General features: G+C 47.7%; 1 protein-coding gene across 1 annotated transcript; it reads left to right on the top strand.

The window, feature by feature from the left end:
* The first annotated feature begins 6,646 nt into the window (after positions 1-6,646).
* Positions 6,647-8,044, top strand: TBCC (tubulin folding cofactor C). The gene has a single exon (XM_029593305.1). The coding sequence runs from the start codon at positions 6,744-6,746 to the stop codon at positions 7,749-7,751; it is 1,008 nt and encodes a 335-aa protein (XP_029449165.1). The 5' UTR covers positions 6,647-6,743; the 3' UTR covers positions 7,752-8,044.
* Positions 8,045-23,193: the final 15,149 nt, after the last annotated feature.

The raw sequence follows: 23,193 nt of genomic DNA, 5'->3' as shown, positions 1-23,193 counted from the left end.
ACACGCAGCCGTACAGAGCAAAGCTCTGAACTCTACTTAGAAGCTCCACCTCCTGGGCCCTGATAGACAGTTCCCATGACAGCATGGCTAATTCAGCCCTGCTATCAACAGGAAAACAATATGACATTGTATATATATCTCACTACAAGAGAGGCACTTTCAATTCAGGGTGGGTTTTGGAGGGGGTGGTGTTACAAGGGTCTGTAGATCCTTGCACTGTAGGCAGACCAATGTAACACCGCACCCCCCCCTCAAAACCCACCTTGAGTTGAAAGTGCCCCCTCTCTCTCCCTCGAAAGTCTTAAAACTCAAAATCTCCAGTCTTGCTCCTCATCAGGACCAGTAGTAAGTGCCATGATCAGCTTTTGCAAAATTTGGGGTTTTGTGCATAAGTCTTGGCCCGCCCCAGAATGCCCATGCCCCTTTTCTGCCTCCCTATTCTTCACATGTGCACAGGTACGTGCATACTTCCCAGCTTCTAAAAATTTGCGTTGCTCACAGGCGGCCCACATATGCATGTATGTGACTGTTTTTGTGCGAGCAACGCTTTTAAAATCTACCTTAGAGGCGGAGAGAAACAGCATTCCCAGCAGTCGCATTTTTTTCTCCCCGCTTTTATTTCCCTACACTCCATTATTACAGTGTTACTTCTCTGGCAATGAGAGAGAGATTATGGCTCCCTACAGAGCCCAGTGCATGTGAGTTGGCAGCCACATGTTCCTACATGGTGATGGCTGAGACTAAGACAGCATGTAGCATGTTTTCAGTAAACTGGGAGGGTGCTAAAACAAACCAAAACCTCCCAACCTGTTGTTGAGTTTCAACTTTGACAAGAGTCAGATTATTGTTTATCAAGAAAGAGGAGAAATGTTTTAGCCAGAATGAACAGAAAGTCGTGAAGTGACCCCAGTTTCTGGAGAAAGACTTTGAACTAGTCCTTGCCTTCAAACACTCTCAGCTGATGTGTTATGGAGCTTTTTTGGTGCTGACATTAAAAAGGAATATACATAGCTAAAATCATTGGCATGTAACTTAAAAAAAACAAGAATGAACAAAAATCTCTTTCCAGAAAGTGGGTCGCCTGGTAAAACTCCATGGGCTATACTTGCTATATCCTCAGGAAAACATCACTGAAGTCTGGGTGATGGGGGATAAAATTCAATAACTTTTTTTTTTTTTTTAAATCAGGCATTTCTTCTTTAAAATTCTCTTCAAAAAACAAATGTTTAAAATATATTTTGTATAATCTATTAAAACTTAAAAAGTTAATTTAAAAACTAAATGCATTGACTCCATGACTATCAAATGCTTCTTTTACAAAGGAGCGTTAAAGGGGCGCTCATGATTGAGCACCCACTCCCTTAACGCGTGCCATTCCACCCCTCTGGGGCGCCCAACGCTACATGCAAATGGGATGCCGCGCTAAAAAGGAGGCGCTAGTGGAAAATGTACACCTCTTAGCACCTCCTCGGCAGCAGGCACCCAGGAGAGGTGGCTGTCAGGAAAACGGACACTCAGTTTTAGAGCATCCATTTTCCTAACCTGTGTAGAGCCAGGGGTTAGGAAAATGGAAAGTCGTTAATTGAGTGCCCTTTATCCTAACCTGACAGACAGCACACTTTTTTTTGGGGGGGGGGGGGGAGGGGAAATTTTAGCTTTTTTTTTCTTCCGACTTAATATCACCATGATATTGTCAGAGGAAGTACAGAAAAGCAGTATTTTCTGCTTTTCTGTACACTTTTTAGGCTCCTCAAGACTTAACGCCAGCTCCAGAGCTGGCATTTGCATGAGATGAGCGCTATTACCTACGTACGCAATAGGACGCGCGTTTTGGACGCGCTAACTCCCATTTTGCATTGGGGGATATGGACACGCGTCCAATCGCAGCCATTGCACGGTATAGCTTCGGCCTGATAGTGACATAGTAGTTGTCGGTAAACAACGCCCAGGTCGCTCACCAGGCCAACCTGATGCTCCTGCCTTTACTGCTTTAGCGGAGGTTAATCTCCCAGCTGTTAGACATACAAACTTCACTGTTTTAGCTACTGCCATTATACTTTCTCACCCCTAACCCCTATACTAGTGGTGGGCAACTCCAATACTCGAGAGCCACAAAAAGGTCAGGTTTTCAGGATGTCCACCTTGAATATGCATGGAAATCTATCTCGTGCATATTCATTGTGGATATCCTGAAAACATGGCCTGTCTGTGGCTCTCGAGGACCAGAGTTGGCCACCCCTGCCTTCTACCAAAGATCTGTCACCTGTCTGGGAGTAGGATTAGAAGTAACCCAGAAGAGGGGTTGCCAACTCCGGTCCTCGAGAGCCACAAAAAGGCCTGGTTTTCAGGATATCCCCAATGAATATGCATGAGATCATTTGCATGCCCTACCTCCATGGTATGCAAATCTATCTCGTGCAGATTAATTGTGGATAGCCTGAAAACCAGGCCTGTTTGTGGCTCTCCAGAAGCCACCCCTGGCCTAGTAGTTAGAGCAGCAAGCTGTGAACCAGGAACTCAGGGTTCAAATCCCACTACTACTCCTTGTAAAATTGGAAAAGACATTTCATACTCCATTGCCTCAGGTAAAAATTTAGATTGTGATCCCTCTGGAGTCAGAGAAATAGCACAATATCTGAAAGTAACTTTCCTTGAGCTACCAATAAAAAGGTGGAAGATAAATAAAAACATTTTAAAAAACAGCTGAATTGGCTCAATGGATTAGGATTATTAATTTGAAATTTAACACAAATAAAACTGAAGCTTTGTGGGGAATTAAATCCACATCTAATGATCCCATTATGTGCCCTATGTTGTGTAGAATTACTCTCCCTCTTAGCACTTGCATGCATAACCTTAGGCCTGGATTCATCATTCCTCGCAGAATGATGAATGGGGCGAAGGGGGGGCGCTGGCTGCCGGCTTTTATACCGAATAGCACCACCATGAAAGGTGGTGCTATTCGGTGCGCTACTGCTGACGATAATGTTAGTAACATTATCGCCAGCAGCAAAGATTCCTCCCCTCCCCCTAATTTGCATTCTATCGCATGCGAAAAGGCCCTATCGCGTGCGATAAGCCTTTGATAAATGACCCCCCTTAGGGTGCTAAGAAGGAGGACTCTGCCTTAACAACAGAAAAAGCAGAAATCTTTCTTTCATCAAAGACAAGTCCACAAATGTTGTCCTCTTTTAGAAAAAACAGCTCTAGCCACTGTGATCAATGGTAACCTTTAGATATGACCACTGTATATCAGCTTACCACAAAAAAGGATTTGGAGACTCCAGTTAATTCAAAATGAAGTTGTTCATGTGCAATCAGGGGCTAAATTTCATGACAGCATAAACCCAATTCTAAAAGAACTACAGTGGTGTCCAATTAGCTTATGTACTCAATTTAAATTGTTGACAGCTTTTAAATCTCTTAAGGGAGTTGGTCCTTTTTATCAGAACATTTAATTCCTTATTTATCAAGTGTTATGCTCTTCAAATGAAGCCTTCATTCTCTACGGCTAGATTAACTTGGACTCAGATAAGGGCCTTTTCGTGTATTACATGTCCTTGAAATTCTATTCTGAAAAGGCTTATTTTTCTGCTATTTGAATTTTACAAAATTGTTAAAAACTTGCTTTTACCAACAATATATCGAATAGAAAATTATTTTGTGATTTATTTTTACTTTTTATTGTATCCTCTTTTATATGATTTTTTTACTTTGTTGCTTATTTTATTTGATGTTATTTATGGCTGCTGTACCTTGTTTTGAGATATTTAAGGCAGTGGTAACCAACCTGGGGTCCACCAGACCATCACAAGGAGAGAAGGGAAGGCATTAGGGAAGATGCTATGGGTGGGGACAAACAGGGCAGCAAGAAAGGAACTTGCAGAGTGGAGAGGGCAGGAGAGTGAGCACTCAGGAAGGAGTCATAGAAGGAAGGCTGGGGGGGAGAGAACCAAAGAAGGGGTTGCAGAGAGGAAAGAGCAGGAGGAAGACCACTTAGGAAGGGTCTGAGGGTGGAGGGAAGGCACTTGGGAAGGGGCCATGGAAGAAGTGGGGGTAGCACTTATGAAGGGGCCATAAGGGAAGGGCTAGAGGGAAAGGACAGTTTATAATCAGAAAACTTTCCTTATTTAATATTGTTTTATACATTAAAGATGATTCACTGTATAGTCATACGTTTTCTTTCTCCAGTTTTTTCTGTCCTTTATTTCCTGGCTACCCTAGCCCCCAAGTTCATTCTCCCTGTTATTTGTATCTGCGCTTCGGCCTTCCTGTTATATGGTTTTTGTTAAGTTAACCCCTAAGTTTGATGTAAACCGGCCTGATATGAAGCTTGTCATGAAGTTCGGTATAGAAAAATGTTAAATAAAATAAATAAATAAATGATTCCACAGTACATGTTATTATTACATTAATCAGTTTTCCATATAGCATTTAACTGCATGTAAAAATTAAAGAGATACATGCGAGGGTCTGCAGATTTTTGGAGGCTGAAAAAGGGTCACACTCCCTAATAGGCTGGGTGCTCCTGCTTTAAGGAAAGGGGTTTGACCACATGCAGGATCTCTCTCCTCCCTAGCTGGGAAGCACAGCCAAGTTAGCCTGCAAGCTGCATTAGGAAATTTGACACCTTCCCTTCCCCTCCCCCTCCAATTGTATCTAAGGGTGTGATTTACTTTTTTTCCCATAGACACAGAACAAAAGTCTTAATCAGATCCTAACATTGCACAAAAACCTCTTAGGAGCTGAACACAGCCATACTGCCACTCTGTACAAATTGGCTCTGCCTTTTCCATTCTTGTGTGTGTCCCATGTGACTGAGTTTATGTTTCCATATCTAGTCCAACTCCCAGAAACACCCCCTCCCTCACACCACCCACTTCTTTTAACTTTCCTTCTCCCTCTTGCTTTTATCACTGCCCTCTGTATGTGCCCAAATATGTTTAAATTGTTAGTTTTGGTTACTACATCATCTGCTGGTAGGCTACTCCATTTACTACCCTTTAAATAAAGAAATATTTACTTAGATGTCCCCTGAGCTTTTCTCCTTCCCACCAGCATCATATCATGCGACCCTTTACCCTTGAATTTTTTTTAATGAAAATATGCTTCCTTCTTTTATTTCAGGGATCCCCAAGCTCAGTCTTCGAGGGCTGCAACCCAGTCAGTTTTTCAGGATTACCACAATGAACGTGCATACACAGACAAAAAAAAATCAATCATTTGACTGGTTTGTTTAATAATTTGTTTTATGTGTTCAATTTAATTTTAAGTGCTGGTTGCAAATGCAAAACTAACCAGTTAATCCATTTGCTTTATTTTCCTGGACCACCAGTTTCTTCCTGCTCCTTTTGTATTTCCAACTCAACTGGTCTTTATTTGGCTATGGTACCATGACCTTATCTGAGTTTTTCTTCTGACCGATTTTATAACTAAAGCTTCTGATTTTAGGGATTTATTTTCCAGCTAACTAGGGGTTCCTGGGGGTACTAAAAATCAGCATTTATTGGTGTTCTTGAAAGCCAGTTACCTTTTCCTGTTGCACTAGATACATACATTTGTGCAGGTGAGGCGTCATTAGCATGGCAAAGGTACGCGAACACAGGAGAATGCAGGATAGGCAAAAGAGGGGTGAGAGTACTGGGGGAAAGGGCGTTGTTACAGTGTTTATCTAATAAACACTTTTTTTTTTAAATCGGAGTTTATGGGTTAAAACCTAAAACCATAATCCCTATTTATAACACCCAATTGGCTAGGGATCTCTCCCAGAGGCTGAGAATGCTGCCTCTACACGGTATCCTATCCTTAGCCTCTGGCAAGCAGGTCTTCTGCACAGCAGCAGACAGCACTGCCCCGGGCCACAATTTTCTCATATAATAAATCTGAAAACGTTACGTTATATGATTGTTCAAAGGGCACCATCCAGGTAGAAAAAAAATGTGGCAAAGCCAGAGTACAGATTCTGTTTAATTATAAGTAACCTTTTCACATTTACTCGTTTCACCCACAGGGATACGTTACAACAACAAAATAGATGTTTAAAACACAAATGAAAACACTTTAAAGCACAGCTTGTCTGCGCTTTTGAGGCCAGACCATCGCCTCATCCCCGAGATGAGTCACCACTCGCACAAGAAAAGAGCGAACTCCACGTTCCCATTTGATTTCCCGCTCGAGATCTTACTAACCCTGCCGGAAGGCCGCACCGCGAAAGAAAAACTCGGGGAGCCCAGCTCCAGCCTTCCCAGCCCTGCCCTCACGCCTAAGGGCCGTGATGGCTCGGGAAGCCTTTCACACCCAAAGGCAAATATTTAAATGAGTCAGTTGACGAACTTCTAGTTCCCTTCAATGTCTTAAAGGGGAGGTGGGCAAGCAGCTTCCCCCGCCTCGGGTTTGTTATATGTTTACATTTCACGGGGTAAGAAGCGGCTACAGCCAGTTTAACCTTTTCCTACAGCAGGAAAACGCAGAAATAACAGCGGAGAGGAAACTCACCAGAAGACGATTTGCAGCTGGCCCTTTAAGATTGGAAACACCCCCCCGCTGTGACCTTTGACACCCTCCTCACCACCTCTTTTCCAATCAACGCTCACCTCTGCGTGGCTCGGGGAATCCGTCAGCCAATCCAAAGGGTGGGAATGCACAGCGCCTGCGTGGGGTTAAGCCAATGAAAGGCGCTGTTCGGGGCGCCTCAGTTTCCGGCCCGTCCCTCGCATTTTCCGGCAGTCAGGGAGCAGAGGAGGATGGAGATGCCGGTGTGGAAGGGGAGTGCACTGGAGTCAACTTCGGGGCCGGGCCCGCTCCCGGAGTGGCTGCAGAGACGGGACCAGGAGCGGCAGCAGCAACGGGAGCGAAGGAAGCAAGAGAAGCGCGACCAGGCGGTGACCGAGGAGCAGAGCGATTTCTTCCAGCGCAGCTTCCAGGAAGAGCGGGCAGCCATTGAGCAGCTGCTTGTGCCGCCGGAGGATGGTCCCCCGGCTCTGGACGAGGCGGCCCTGCGCCTGCAGCGCCTGCAGAAGTTCCTCAGTGACAGCGTGCGGTTCCTGCCGTCCTACGACGTGCGGCAGGCGCAGGAGGCGCTGCAGAAGCTGCAGGGAGCCCTGAGCGAGGGCCGCGACCAGCTCCAGCCCAAGAAGAAATTCGCCTTCAAGAGCCGCAAGAAAGAAGCCGCTGCACCCGCCGCGCCCCTCTTGGACTCCCCCGGCCTGGCGGCCGCAGAGCTCACCCCGGATCCTCCCACCGCCTTCCCGCCCGGCGTCAGCGGCCTTAGCGGCCTGGAGCGCCAGTCGCTGGTGAAGGGAGCAGGGGAGGTGGAGCGGAAGGACGTACTCTTGAGCGAGCTCCGGAACTGCACAGTGAAGCTGCGGGGTAGCCCGAGCACCCTGCACATCCGTGGCGTGCACGACTCCCGCGTCCTCTGTGGGCCCGTTGCCACCTCCGTGTTTGTGGACCGCTGCAGCGGCTGCGTCTTCGCCTTCCCCTGCCAGCAGCTGCGCACCCACAACACCCGCGACACTAAGGTCTACTTGCATGTGACCAGCCGGGCCATCATCGAGGACTGCAGCGGCATCCAGTTTGCCCCCTTCACCTGGAGCTATGAAGGCATGGACCGGGACTTCGAGATCTCAGGCTTGGACAGGAACAAAAATAACTGGAGTGATGTGGATGACTTCAACTGGCTTGCCAGGGATGTGAAGTCGCCCCACTGGAGTATCCTTCCCGTGAAGGACAGAATAACCCACTGGGATTGAAATGGATCCAAAGAAAATGGCGCTATAGTTTCACCAAAGTCACCACCACAACATTGTACTGTTCACTGGGCACCCTAACTTCTAAATCATTAAATGATTCATGATGAATTATTTGTGTGCATCCTACTTGTATTTTGGGAGTAGTGGTCCGTGCACCTTTGTTAATATACAGGCCAAGGTTAAAGAGTTGGTAATTTAGTGTGTTTAGCAGTTTTTATTTTGGATTTGTTCCTAAAATGTTCTGGCAAAAAGGTTAAATAATTAATAAAGATACATACTAGCCATCATATCCACTTTTTTGTTAATTTTAATTTATTGAAAATCAAGAGAATATTGACTATCAATAATGAAAAATGCTATAATGCTAACGTTTAGCAGGAATCCTCCCTCCTTAATCCCAAGCAGTTAGTAGGAAGGACATAAAACCAGAGGAAGAGCAGCATTAGTATGCCATACTTACATGTGTAATATCAAGGCTGGAGAAGTCCTGTTTGATTCTATATATTAGAACTTCCTTTCTTTGCACCCCAAACCTGACTACTTTATAGTGCATTGCTAGTGTTTGTTTAAAAAAAAACAACCTGGGTGCATGGAAGATGATATAAGGACATAAGTACCATGCTGAGTTAGAGCAATGGTCCATAGAGCCCAGCATCTTGTCTCAGAAAGTGACCAGCCAGGATTTCTAGGGCATATGTGGCATATCCCAAAAATTAGATCCATTCCTTGTTGCCCACTCCAGGTATAAGCAGTGGCTTTTCCCCAGGTCTACCTAGCTTATGCATATGAACTTGTCAATTTTTTAAAACTCAGCAATGCTAGAGTCCTTGACCACATACTCTGAAACAAATTCTATAGCGTAACTGGAACTTGTTTGAAAAAAATTCTTTAATTAAATCTGATAGTTTTATGCTATTCCCTACCCCTATGGGGTAGATTTTTAAAACTACGCCCGCGCGTACTTTTGTTCACGCACTAGGCGCAAACAAAAGTACGCCGGATTTTACTAGATACGCACGTATCCTTTAAAATCCGAGGTCGGCGCATGCATGGCTGCCCAAAATAGGCAGCCTGCATGCACCGAGCCGCGCAGCCTGCCTCCGTTACCTCTGAGGCCGCTCTGAAATCAGAGTGGCCTCGGAGGGAATTTTCCTTCCACCACCCCCCCCCCCCCCACACACACACACACCCCTTCCCCTCCCTAACCCACTCCCCCAGCCCTATCTAACCCCCCCCCCCCCCCAACCTTTGTTAGAAAAGTTACACCTGCCTGAGGCAAGCGTAACTTGCACGCACTGGCCAGCCGGCTGGCGCGCAATTCCCCAGCCCGGGAGCAATTTTGGTGGCCTCAGCCATGCCCCTGGGCCGGAACCACACCTGCGGCCCCAGGAAGAAGTGCTGCCATGACACGCCCCCCCAAGAAAGCCCCAGGACTTATGCACGTCCCGGGGCTTGCGAGCGCCACCGAGCCTATTCAACATAGACTCGGTGTGCGCAGGGGGAGCTTGGGGCAGGTTTTCAGGGGGTACGCGCATACCCCTTTGAAAATCTGCCCCTATTTGTTTCACTTCACTCATGATTTTATAAATCTCTCTCTTCCAAGCTGAGGAGTCTTTTTTTTCATATGTTTCCTGGGTGTATTACACAGATATGCACTAATGTTGCAGCTTGCAAGACGTGGTCAAGTCTTATGCCCATCATAGTGCAGGAATGCTGAGGCTGGGAATTGCATAGGCTCTGGTGAAAAAGAGAATGCTTGCTGTTTTAACCAGTATACTGAAATGAGAAGTGTTAACACTTAAAATGGCTCGGGTTAATTTGAATCCTCTAACACTTAAATTGAAATTTATGCAGTTAGATTAAAATTATGCACAGTTCCAGTAAAGCTTGAAGAAATGTTATCTGTTGAAACACAGTAAAATACAAAAATTTGTTAAAACATTTTCATTTGTAATTATTTTCAGTTTTGGTAGTTTTGTAAATTAAAACATCTCAAATGATTGGACTACATCTATTTTGGGGAAAAAAAGGTACAGATCTAAATTGCATAATTTAAACTAAAATATTTTAAAATGGAATATATGCCAGTAAGCTTGGGTATAATCTTTAATTCTGAAGTGAAAAAAAGCAAGAAAGATAAAACTAATTTTAAAATACTGGCAGATCCCTAAACTTTGAACATGAATTTGTCATTCATTTTAAGATTTTACCAAATTGTATATATTACATAATCTCTAGAGAGACTTAATTGAGTTGAAACATAAGACCTCACTCACAAAGTTATCTCCCCCCCAATAATCATAGAAAGGGAAAAGAGACTGTGAATCACAGCCATAATAGGGCAAGGTGTTACATTTTGGTTTTATTAATTGATGCAACAAGGAATGTTCCAGTACAAAGAGCATTATGAGACATAACAAACTGTTAATCAACCATAACAAATACATTCCCAGGTTGGGGGGTTTTTTTGTTTGTTTTTTTTAAGAATTTTAGTAGGTAATGGGCCAAGTACATATAGCTTGGTTTTAATTACTTTCCCAAACCCATGCTCAAGGTGAATTATAATTCAGCTACAGATTAGGTGCCTGCCACAGAGAGGGTTTACAGTCTAAGGGAGAGATCATTAATTAAGCCATATCAGGAGGTTGGGGATTTGGGGTATATTGCCAGGGCTCATGGTGTGCTGAGCCATTGCCTTCAGTATGGAGAAAAGGGAGCCTGACAAAGAACATTATTTCCCATATTGGTCACATTAGTGGTGAGTGTTAGACTTGCCAATAAGAGAATAATCTTTTGGTGTAACAATCGGGCGGTAGTTGAGATCATCAATAGGCACTCTGCAAAATATCCTAAAATGGTGGATTTGAGTAGGGAAATAGTTCTGCAGTGTTTGCGCTTTAATATGACTATTGGGGCACAGCATGTGCCTGGCATAATAATGGTATGGTAGATGCTCCCTCGTGCTAAATGGGATTCATTTCGCAAACAGGTACCAATTGCAGATGTGGAGACTACGATGGTCCTGGAGTTCCCATAGAGGATTGGGATGTGATCACCAGGGACCTGTTGCGGGGAGCATTAGCCCCTACAACGTGGGCAGCCTATCATTGGGGATACGATTGGGTGCACTCATTCTTTGGTGGATTAGGATGGGTGCAGGGCCCTGTACCGGCTAACATTATTGTTCAATATATTGCAAGGGTGAAGGATGGTGGGGGGGGGGGGGGGGGTTGTCCAGGGGATCAGTAACCATCTTGCAGGATTTGCCACTTTCATGAAGGCACAAGAGTGGGGGGACCCAACCAGGGCGTTTATGATAAAAAAAAAAAAAATTGCTAGTGGGGTAGGGGCGAAAGTTGGGCCAAGGAAGGATTTAAGAAAGCCCATCATGCATGAATTGCTTATACGCTTGTGGCAGGTGCTGTAGGCCGTGCTCAAATTCAATTTTGAGGTTGGTCTCTTTTAGGGCAGCCTTCTCCTTGGCCTTTTTCGGGGTAAAGGGTGAGCGAGTTGGTGGCCATATCCAAAAACGATGCTAATCACAATGGTCTACTTATGCAGAACGTCCACATCGGAAGTGGGGCAGTGTTTATCTTAATTCACCATTCAAAAATTGACCAGGAGGGGAAGGCACCCCATTATGCTTGAGACAGGTGCAATCTCAAGTCACTCGCCTGTTGCGGAACTTGAATTTCTACTTAGCAAGCAGGCCTACCAGGGGTCTTCACCTACTAGTGCACGCGGATGGGGTTCCACTCACTAAGTAGTAAGTACCAGTTTACGGCAGTTCTTAGGGTGGCATTAGTTTATCATCAGCCTGACCCCCGAGGAGTTTGGAACTTACTTGCTCAGAACCCACCTGCGCAGCAACCAGCGCTGCGCAGGTGGGTTTCAACCTGGAAGTTATACAGAGAACAGGTAGATAGATGGATGTCGTCTGCGGTTTATTTATTTATTTATTGAGTTTTATATACCGTCATTCGGTAGAGCCATCATAACGGTTTACAAAAATATACATTTTCCTTAGCAGTTGTGTAACAGAAAAAACAATGTGAACGTTATACATTTTCTTAGCAGTTGTGCAACAATAAAAAACAATTTGAACAATATCAGAAATAAGCATATCAAGTCCAGAGAGCATTATTAGGTTGGAAGAGGAGGGTATGCAGTTCAGGGTGAAGAGAATGTATTAAGAGGTTTATAACTGAGAGTTCAGTTGAGAGTTGGAATGATCAGACGTCTGAAGGGTCAGTGTAGAATTTGCGGAACATTAGTGTTTTTAGGTCCTTTTTGAATATTTTTAGGTCGTGTTGGGTTCTCAGGAATTTAGGTAGGGTGTTCCAAAGTTTAGGTGAAGTAATTGAAAAGGCTCTTTCTCTTGTGGTTGCCAGATGTGCATCTTTGATAGGGGGAATGTTTAGGTAGCCTGAGTTATTAGAGCATAGGTTTCTTGGAGGATTTTGAGGGATTATGTTTAGGGTGTTAAGACCTTGATAATCATTGTTTAGAATTTTGTGGATTATGGTCATTGATTTGTAAGCAATACATGCAGTAATAGGGAGCCAGTGAAGTGAGGTCAATATTGGTGTTATGTGTTCATTTCTTTTTGTTCCAGTTAGGACTCTGGCGGCTGAGTTCTGCAGTATTTTGAGTGGTTTGAGGGATGAAAAAGGTATTCCAATTAGTAAGGAGTTGCAATAGTCGAAGGTGGAGAAGATAAGAAGTTGAAGTACAGTTCTGAAATCATAGGGGTTGAGAAATGGTTTCAGGTGTCTTAGGGTTAGGAGTCTGTGGTATCCTTCTTTAGTTTTATTTGTTATGTGGTTCTTGAAAGAAAGTTCTTTATCAATGATAACTCCGAGGTTCCTGGTGTGGGTGGTAGGGAGTATAGTTATCATTTGTTTGGCAAGTATTGTCAGGGGTGGCGGAGTTGGATTAGGTTTTTTATCCATGAGTATTATTTCAGTTTTGTCAAAGTTTAATTATGAGTTTCAGGGAATTTAGGAGATGTTTGATTGAGATAAGTAGTTCTGAGGTTTTCTTGTAGGTGTCTTAAATTGAATTTTGTATGGGAATGAGGAGCTGAATGTCAGCATAGAGGAAGTGTGTGATTTCATATTCTTTTAGTAGTTGGCAAATGGGGATAAGGTATATGTTGAAAAGGGTGGCTGATAAAGCTGATCGTTGAGGGACTCCGGTGTTGAGGTTGATTATTTTTGATAGGTTGTTGTTGATTAATACTTGGTATGTTCGATCAGATAAATAGGAAGAAAACCAACATAAGGTATTGCCAGTTAAACCAATTTGGGATAGTCACTCCAATAGTATATTGTGGTTCACTGTGTTGAAGGCAGCTGAAAGGTCAAGAAGAATGAGCAAGTATTTTTCACCTTTGTCAAAGCCTCTTATAATAATGTCATTTAGAGAGATGAGGAGAGATTCTGTGTTTAGGTTTTTTCTAAACCATATTGGGATGGAGGTAGGATGCTGTTTGTCTCCAGATAGTCATCTAGTTGAGTGTGTACGACTTTTTCAATGGTTTTGGCTTTGAACGAAAGGTTTGATATGGGACGGTAGTTAGAAAGGATTTCCGGATCTAGGTTGTTCTTTTTAAGGATTGGTTTGATGACAGCAGATTTGAGGCATTTGGGGTAGTTGCCTTCGGTCAGTGATAAATTGACAATTTTGGTGATGGTTTTTGATATGGTAGGTTCAATTGATTTGAGGGTTGTTATTGGGATGTTGTCTAATGGATGGCTGGAGGGGTTCATTTTATTTATTATAGATTGAATTTCAATGGTGGTGGCAGTGTCAAAGTTTGACCATGATGAGGCTATCTTGTTGTTAAGTTTGGTGTTCTGGTTGTTGTTGGTTATGTTGAATTGGATTAGATGAGATATTTTGTTGTTGAAGAAATCAGCAAAGTCATCACTTCCATGTTTGGTGCATGAAGACTCTTGGGTGGTTTTGGTAAGTTTCTGAACTATTGCGAATAACATTCTGGGGTTATGATGAAATTTGGAGATTTTGTTGGAGAAGAATTCCTTTTTCGCATTGTTGATGATATTTTTATATTGAGCTAAGTTGTTCCGATAATTATTTAGTGTGGTAGTATTTTTGGTTTTTCACCATTCTCTTTCTTTTTTTCTGAGTATGCGTTTGGCAGTTCTGATATTTTCGTTATACCATTGGTTGTTGTGTTTGGGTTGTTGTTTAGTCTTTGTAATAATGGGATTGATGTTGTCTGCAACTTGTTTTGTGATGTTTAGCCATGATGAGGTAGCATTTTCGGAGTTAGATATATTGATGTTGTTTAATTCGGATTGAAGAGTTTTTTGTAAAAGTTCTATGTTGAATGGTGGACGGTAGGATATTTTGTTTGGGGTGATTTGAGGAGGTTTAATATTGAGGTTGATATGTAAGTTAGCTTGGATTAGATGGTGGTCGGACCAGGGTATCTCTGTGGTGTGGGTAGAGAATGATTTCCAGATTTCAGTGTTGACAAAAATGAGGTCAATTGTGTGGCCTGCTTTATGAGTTGGAGATTGGATTATTTGTTCTAGATATAGAGTTGAGAGTGCATCAATGATAGTTTGGCAGGTTTTTGAGTGAGTTGGTAAGTTGAAATGTATGTTGAAGTCACCAAGTATGATTATTGGTTTGTTGAGGGAGATGTTGTTCATAATATATTCAATTAGAGGTGAGCAGTTTTTATCGAGTGCTCCTGGAGGACAGTAAATGAGGCTTTCCTAGCGTGTAGCAGATGGACTCAAAACAAGTGGGTATAGTGTGCTCGTGCTAGCAGTTTGAGACGGATCTGACGTCAGCACGGGGTACATATACCCCCACAGGAAGTGCAGCAACTCAGTAATTTCCATCTCCAAAGCAGTTTGGAGCTACCTAACGCTCGCTGAGCGTTCTTCCAAATCTTACCGACTAAATTCGTAGAAGAATCCTACCTGAAGATCGAGCCCCGCACTCCTGCGGTGATACCCTCAGGTCCCTCCCCCAGTTGAATTTCCCGAGGTGATTTCCGTGGTCCCTCGGAGGTAAGAGCCTCGGTCCGGTGGCCGAATCGCGGCAGGGACCTAGCCCCCGATTGAGAAGGGCTCGGGCGCGGCATAGAGGCAGCCTCGATCGCGATCCGTTCGCGGTGAGGACTTAGCCCCCGAGCAAGACGAGTTCGGGCGCGGCTTAGAGGCAGCGGGTGCACTTCCTCAAGCACGGTGGTGAAGGTAATCACCTTCTCCCCCCGCAGCCGGAGACCGCCCGGGTCGCAACCGGGAAGCGCCGAAGATCAGGTAAGGCGACATCGTTGCTGGGTCTCCGGAGAACGAGGATTAGCGGGGTCGGCCTCCGTGGCAGCCCGCCATTTTGCCTGCCTGCTCGCCATTGTTAGGCGCACGTTGTTACGCGCACGTTGTTACGAGCACGCAGTTAGGCGCACATTCGGCGCGCGTTGTTAGGCGCACGTAGCTGGGCGCACATTGATAGCGTTGCTACGCGCACGCCGATAGGCGCACATTTAAAGGCGCACGCTGACAGGCGCTCATTGATAGGCGCACAGCTTTCGCGCATTTACAGGGCGCATAGCGATAATATACGCATTGGAGCGTATGAGAGCCCAGGCGTCCACAGAGTTGGCGCCTCCAGAATCGGGCATACGAGCTCTAGGCCTCTGCTCAGCATGCCACCTCGGAGCCACACAGAGCGAGGAAGCAGACTCCCTATGTGCCCAATGTGAGGAGGCCTTGGGTGTTCCAGGTCAGGGCCGATCCCAGCCTAGATTAGTGGCCAGTTCCTCAGGGAACACCCCAGAACTAGTAGGCCGAAGTGAGCAGCGGGGAACCCTAGAGACCTGGTGCCCCTGAGGCTAGACTCTGCTTCACTTTCCTGGGTGGAATTATTCAAGGAGATTCATGCCTTTGTCCAAATGCAGTCTGCTCCCCGAACGGACCCATACGTACCAGATGACCCTGCCCCTGGACCCTCCAGGCCTAGGCACGGCCACTCGCCACCCGGAAGCCCCACTTATAGGGATTCAGACTGCTCTGAGGAAGAAGGTGAGCTTCCCGAGCAGGGTGAACCTCCCTCGGGGATAGAGTCGTATTGAACCATGAGACACTTCTTCCTCAAGGAGGATCTCCCAGACCTAGTCTCTCAATGCCTGTCGGAGTTGGCTATCCCGGGCCAGGGCACCCCAGGGGAATCTAGAATGAACCCCCTGCTAGAGGGTCTTCGTCAAACGGCTCACCATTTTCCCCTCCTCCAAGCAGCACAGCAGTTAATCGATCTGGAGTGGAATGCACCGGAGGCCTCATTCAAAGGGGGTCGGGCCCTGTCCAGCATGTACCCCCTGGACCCGGCAACTAAGGAGCTGCTGGCGTGCCCCAAGGTAGACGCCATAGTCTGCGCAATTGTGAAGCGCACCACCATTCCAGTGGAGGGAGGGGCGGCCCTCAAGGATGCGCACGACCGGCGCCTGGACGCCATCCTAAGACAAGCCTTTGAGTTGGCAGCCATGTCCCTACGAATCGCGAACTGCTGCACCGTGGTGACGCGTTCCTGTCTGTCACAAGCCAGGAACAATACCCCGAGTGAAGAAATGGAATCAGCTCTCTCGTTCCTCACGGACGCTGCCTCCGACTTAGTTCGTACGGCAGCCAAGGGAGTGTTATCCTCAGTGGCAGCCAGGAGACAGCTCTGGCTACGAAATTGGTCGGCCGACTCCTCCTCCAAGGCACACCTCACAAGAATGCCTTTTAAGGGATCTCTCCTGTTCGGCAGCGACCTCGAGAACTTGGCTAACAAGTGGGGTGCCTCTCCATTACCCCGTCTACCAGAAGACAGGTCAAGGAGAAACCAGCGCCCTCTTCCTAGGCCATCCAGAGGTAGAGGCTCTCAAAGCTTCAACCCCTACAGGACCCGCTACCAAGCACCTCGTTCTCAGACCAGGAACCAGTCCTTTCGGACCAGGCACAACAAGAGGGGAACGGGCTCGGGTTCAGGTCCCGGCCGCACCCCACAATGAGAATCAGCCGACCCATCTGGGGGACGAAACCATAGGGGGCAGGCTAACCCTATTCTACCACCGATGGGTCAAGATTACTTCGGACCAGTGGGTCCTCGCCATCATCCGAGAGGGGTATTACTTGGACTTCCTTCATCCCCCTCTGGACAAGTTTGTGGAATCTCCTTGTTCACCCCTCAAGAGGGTGGCACTGGAAGCTACCTTGCGGAGGCTCCTGTCCCTAAAAGCCATAATCCCAGTACCTGCACGGGAGATAAATTCTGGACATTATTCCATTTATTTCATTGTCCCCAAGAAGGGGGGCACCTTCAGACCTGTCCTGGACCTCAAGTCAGTCAACCGGCACTTAAGTGTCCCAAGATTTCACATGGAAACTCTGCGATCAGTCCGAAGCGCAATACAGCCAGGGGAGTACCTCACATCCCTGGATCTATCAGAGGCCTACCTGCATATCCCAATCCATCGGGATCACCAGCGCTACTTGCGCTTCAAAGTCCTGAACCAACACATTCAGTTCCGGGCGTTACCCTTCAGGTTAGCCACCGCACCGCGAACCTTTACCAAGGTAATAGTGGTGGTGGCGGCGTCCCTCAGGAAGGAAGGAATTCTCATCCATCCCTACCTAGACGATTGGCTGATCAGGGCAAGGTCACCGGAGGAGAGCCACCGGTCAACCAACAGAGTCATATCTCTTCTGGAAAGCCTAGGATGGGTAGTCAACATGAACAAGAGTTCCCTACAGCCTTCACAGTCGCTGGAATACCTAGGAGTCCGATTTGACACCCAGGAAGACAAAGTCAGCCTGACCTCCAAGAGGAGATCAAAACTCCGGAATCATTTGCAGGCTCTGCTGAGCACCTCCAGGCCCACAGCTTGGGATTATCTACAGGTCCTCGGCCTCATGGCATCCACTCTGGAGGTGGTACCATGGGCACGGGCTCATATGAGATCATTACAACGTGCCCTCCTATCCCGGTGGAGCCCACGATCACAGAACTACACCATACACCTACCTCTACCAGCCAGAGTGCGGAATCAGCTACGGTGGTGGTTGCAGCCCGGCCACACGAGCCGGGGGTCAAAAATGTCCTCCCCAACCTGGACCCTGCTCACTACAGACGCCAGCCTGAATAGATGGGGAGCACACTGCGAAGAACCAACCGCCCAAGGGCGGTGGAACAAAGAAGAGTCTGGGTGGAACATCAACCGACTAGAAGCACGGGCAGTCAGGCTAGCCTACCTGCGATTTGCCCACAGACTTCAAAACAGGGCGATCAGAGTGATATCGGACAATGCCACCACGGTGGCATACATCAACCGACAGGGCGGAACCAGAAGCTGACAGGTATCCTTAGAAATAACCCCCCTGATGGCTTGGGCGGAGGCGAATCTCCAGGACATCTCCGCCGTCCACATCGCCGGGAAGGACAACACCACGGCAGACTTCCTCAGCAGAGAAAGCCTAAACCCGGGGGAATGGCAGCTGTCGCCCACAGCTTTCCAGATGATTGTGGATCAGTGGGCGACTCCAGGCATGGACCTCTTAGCGGACAGGTCCAACGCTCAAGTACCCAGATACTTCAGTCGCAGACAAGATCCTCTCTCCCACGGGATCGACGCTCTGGTACAGCCATGGCCCCAGGGGATCCTGCTATACGCCTTTCCTCCTTGGCCCCTGCTGGGCGCCATTATACACAAGATTCAGCGGCACAGAGGCCTAGTTCTTCTAGTGGCCCCTGACTGGCCAAGAAGACCCTGGTATGCAGACATGAGAAGACCGCTGGCAGGGAATCCACTACCCCTGCCTCCACACAGGGACCTGCTGCGGCAGGGTCCCATCCTCCACGAGGATCCAGCTCAATTCTCTCTTACGGTCTGGCCATTGAGAGGACTAGACTGAAGAAAAGGGGATACTCGGGGCCGGTAATAGATACACTCCTCCGAGCACGCAAGTTCTCTACATCGCTAACATATATAAGGATCTGGAGAGTATTTGAAGCCTGGTGCGACACTCACAGCACCAATCCACGTGCCGCTAAAATCCCTATCATTTTGGATTTCCTGCAAGATGGACTTCAGAAGGGTCTGTCCCTCAATTCCATCAAGGTTCAGGTGGCAGCGCTATCCTGCTACGGTTCCAGGAGTGACGGCAACAGCATTGCCACACATCCGGACATTTCACGTTTCCTGAAAGGAGTCAAACACATTCGCCCGCCACTGAAGTGGCCAGTACCCCTGTGGAACCTCAACCTAGTTTTGGAATTTCTAGCGGGACCCGCCTTCAGACCCCTTCGAGGCCTGTCCCTCCGTTTGTTAACCTTGAAGATGGTGTTCCTGCGGGCCGTATGCTCAGCACGCCACATCTCAGAGCTACAGGCGCTGTCCTGCCGTGATCCATTTCTCAGAATCACTCCAGAGGCTATCCATCTTCGCACGGTTCCTTCCTTCTTACCCAAAGTAGTCTCACACTTCCACCTCAACCAAACCATATCCTTGCCAACCACGGAAGGTTTGAAGAAGTCGGAAGAAGGTCGAATACTGCGCCATCTTGACATCGGCAGGCTGCTGTCCAGATACCTGGAAATGTCAGAAGCGGTACGAAAGACGGACCACCTGTTCGTCCTTCACAGCGGGAAGAAGCAAGGGGAAGCGGCCTCACGGGCAACCATCGCCCGCTGGATCAAAGAAGTTATCAAGGCGGCCTACGTAGAAGCGGGAAAACCACCACCTCTACGGGTCAAGGCTCACTCTACCAGAGCGCAGGCGGCCTCCTGGGCAGAAACTAGGATGCTGTCGCCGGCAGAGATATGTAAAGCGGCAACGTGGTCCTCCCTCCATACCTTCTCCAGATTCTACCGTCTGGATGTCCAGGCCAGGGAGGACACAGCATTTGCGAGGGCAGTCCTAAACGGACCTCGGGCAGCCTCCCACCCATTCCGGGAGTAGCTTTTGTACATCCCACTTGTTTTGAGTCCATCTGCTACACGCTAGGAAATGTAGAGATTACTTACCTGATAATCTCATTTTCCTTAGTGTATGCAGATGGACTCAGCATCCCGCCCGGCTGCCGGTATACATGGGGATTCACCGACTCACTGTAAGCCATGTTTTCTTATATAGGGCATCCACCCTGCCGGGTGTCGACGCCTTCCGGTTGAGTACACTGGCGGTCTCCAGCTACTATCAATCGGTCAGGGTAATCCTGTTCATTTCATTGATCGGTCAGTCACACATATATCTATAAAGCTTTTGCAAGGAAGATTACTGAGTTGCTGCACTTCCTGTGGGGGTATATCTACCCCGTGCTGACGTCAGATCTGTCTCCAACTGCGGCAGGGATAAGTCCCTGTCAGCTGCTTTTTATTCAGGACTTTGCCCCTTCTCAGGCACAACCCGAGTGGTCTGTTCCTTGGCCTAATGTCGCACTTATGCCGCTATCCCTCGGGTGGGGAGAGCTTCCTGCGCCTTTTGCGATAAGGCACTTGTTCCGGTGCCTCGGCAGGGAGGGCTCCACTTGAAGGACCGTGTTGGACTCTGCTCCATCGTGCAAATCGTGGCCTTCACAGCCTGCTCCTCCCGGCAGGGCTGATCTGTCCCGAATGGTGCAGAAATGGCGGCCATTTTAAGTTTCGTTTGCGCGCTCGGCACAGAGAGCAGCAGGGGGAGGGGATCTCCCACCGATGCTGTCGCTGGCAGAGGTTATGGCTGGGTGGCGAGGGCAGGCTACCATGTTCCCTTTTTCGCTGGATAGTGCGGCAGCTGGTAACCCGGGAGTGGGACACTCCGGAGTCGGGCTTAAAGGTCAGAAGGGCTATGGACAATTTGTATTCTTTGCCTGGAAGGACATTGGAGCTGCTCAAGGTGCCGAAGGTTGATGTCTCTGTTTCTGCGGTTACGAAAAGAACCATAATACCAATCGTCGGCGCAGCAGCCTTGGAGGACTTACAAGACCGGATACTTGAGGTCCACCTCAAGTGGATTTTTTGAGGTGTCCACCAGGTGGGTCCAACAATTACAAAGTGCCAAGGACCAGTCACCTGATAAGTCGTCACAGGCAGAACGCTTGGAAGCAACAGTAGCCTACAGGGCGAATGCCTTGTATGACCTTGTCTGCACCTCTTCCGGAACTGTGGTGTTGGTGTTTTCGGCTCTGAGGCTCTTGTGGTGACTCAATTGGTTGGCAACTCTCTCTTCCAAGGTGCAATGGGGTGCTTTCCCCCTTTTGGGCAAGTTCCTCTTTGGGGAAGACCTGGAGCTATTCGGGGATATCACAGTGCATAAATTACTGGAGGACGCAAAACATCTAAGGGATTCTAACAGGTCCGTTTGGCGTTTCATAATCCGGGATGATTCCGTTGGAGCAGAGCTCCAAGTTCAGGCCAGAGGCAGACTTCGGGAAGGTCTCAGACCTGGCCCCAGCCCTTTCGTGACTACAGGACCAGCCAGATTGGATCAGGCCAAGGGCCAAATGGACCAAAGTCCCCACATTGAGAAAGGGCTGGCCCACTGCTTGACTTCTCCATCGGGGGTTGGCTGACCTCCTTTTACGCCGGATGGGCCACAGTCACCTCGGACCAGTAAGTCCTCAATGGCATAAAACACAGCTATGAGTTAGAATTTTACTTGTCCTTTAAGGAACCTGTTCAGGGTCTCCCCCTACACGTACCCGACAAAAAAAAGTCGTCGTTCCCAAATGTCATTCCCCAGGCCATCCAAAGGCTGAGGATGTTAGGAGCCATCGTTCCCTCTGGAGGAGAGGGAGAAGGGACGTTACACCATTTAATTTGTCGTCCCAAAGAAAGGGGAGATTTTTCAGCCCAACCTGGACCTACAGAAGGTGACCATGGCACTGAAGATCCCCCATTTCCAGATGGAAATGCTGCAGTCCGTCACAGCAGCGGTCTGCAGCAGAGAATTCCTGGACTCTCTAGTCTTCGCAGTGGCATGCCTGCACATTGGGATACACCGGGATCACCAGCGATATCTCCGGTTCAAGATACTCAGAGAACATTTCCAGTTTTGCGCTCTTCCTTTCGGACTCGTTCCGACTCCAAGGACTTTCATCAAAGTCATGATGGTAGTGGCGGCAGCACTTCAGAAGCAGGGGATTCTGATCCACCCTTACTTGGATGACTGGCTCATCCGAGCGAAGTCTCAAGACCTTTGTCACCAAGCCATAGAGGCCGTACTGAATCTCCTACGATCCTGGGGCTAGGGAATCCATTTCACCAAGAGCCATCTTTCGCCTTCTCAGGTCCTGGAGTTCTTGGGGGCGAAGTTCGATATCCATGTCGGTAAGGTCTTGCTCTCGGAAAAGCACAAGACCAAGCTGCTATCGCAGGTCCAGAAGTTTCTGAACATGAGGACTGCCACAGTATGGCACTACTTTACAGGTTCTCAGCTCCATGGCCACCACCTTGAAATTGGTTCCATGGGCATTGACTCATATGCGGCCCCTTCAGAGGGCTCTCCTCTCCAGGTGGGACCCCAGGTCGGCAAAGTTCCAACTTCCTCTACCGCTTAAGGAGTCTGCCAGATTCAGTCTCTTGTGTTGGCTGTGCCAGGCTGCCACACTGGATAGTGGTGATGACTGACGTCATCCTCTCCATTTTGGGGGCAGTGTGCCAATCCCACTCGGTGCAGGGATGATGGTCGAACGAGGAAGCCTTTTGGCCCATCAATCGCCTGGAAATGAGGGTTGTGCGGTTGGCACTTCTGGAGTTCCTCCCTCTTTTACAGAATTGAGTGGTCCAAGTCTTATCAGACAATACGACCACGGTGGCCTACGTCAATCTCCAAGGAGCTACCATGAGCAGAGCAGTGGCTCTGGAAGCAGACCTACTCATGACATGGGTTGAGCAGAACTTGCCAGTGTTGGTGGCATCACAGATTGCAGGAGCCAACATACAGGCGGTCTTCCTCAGCCGTCAACAGCTGGAACCAGGAGAGTGGGAGCTATCCAAGGAGGCGATGACAAAAACGTCACGCAGGTGGGAAACTCTTTACATCGTCCTCATGGGGGCAAGGGAGAACGCCAAAGCCCCATGCTTCTTCAGTCGCAGAAAGGAACATGGAGCAGAAAGTATCGATGCCCTGGTTCTACCTTGGCCGATCGAGGTTCTGGTATATATGTTTCCTCCATGGCCACTGGTGGGCAAGATTCTAAGAAGAATAGAACTTCATCCAAGAAGGATGATTCTCATCACTCCCGAGTGGCCCAGACGTCCTTGGTTCGCAGATCTAATCAACCTGGCCATGGACAGGCCCCTGAGGCTGGGCCATCTACAAAACCTGTTCCGACAAGGTCCTATATTTTCAATTCAACAGATCCAGCTTTTGTCTAGCAGTTTGGTTTTCAATGGCGGTCACTGAGAAAGAGGGGTTACCCAGAAGATGTGATTTCCGTGCTAT

This window comes from Rhinatrema bivittatum, chromosome 3 (assembly GCF_901001135.1).
Source record: "Rhinatrema bivittatum chromosome 3, aRhiBiv1.1, whole genome shotgun sequence".
NCBI lineage: Eukaryota > Metazoa > Chordata > Amphibia > Gymnophiona > Rhinatrematidae > Rhinatrema > Rhinatrema bivittatum.
The sequence above is the reverse complement of the archived record's forward strand: the minus strand, read 5'-3'. Positions and strand labels throughout refer to the sequence as shown.

Bases quoted from the DNA above. Each gene is read 5' to 3' on its own strand.
- TBCC (XM_029593305.1), top strand. From the start codon at position 6,744: ATGGAGATGCCGGTGTGGAAGGGGAGTGCACTGGAGTCAACTTCGGGG.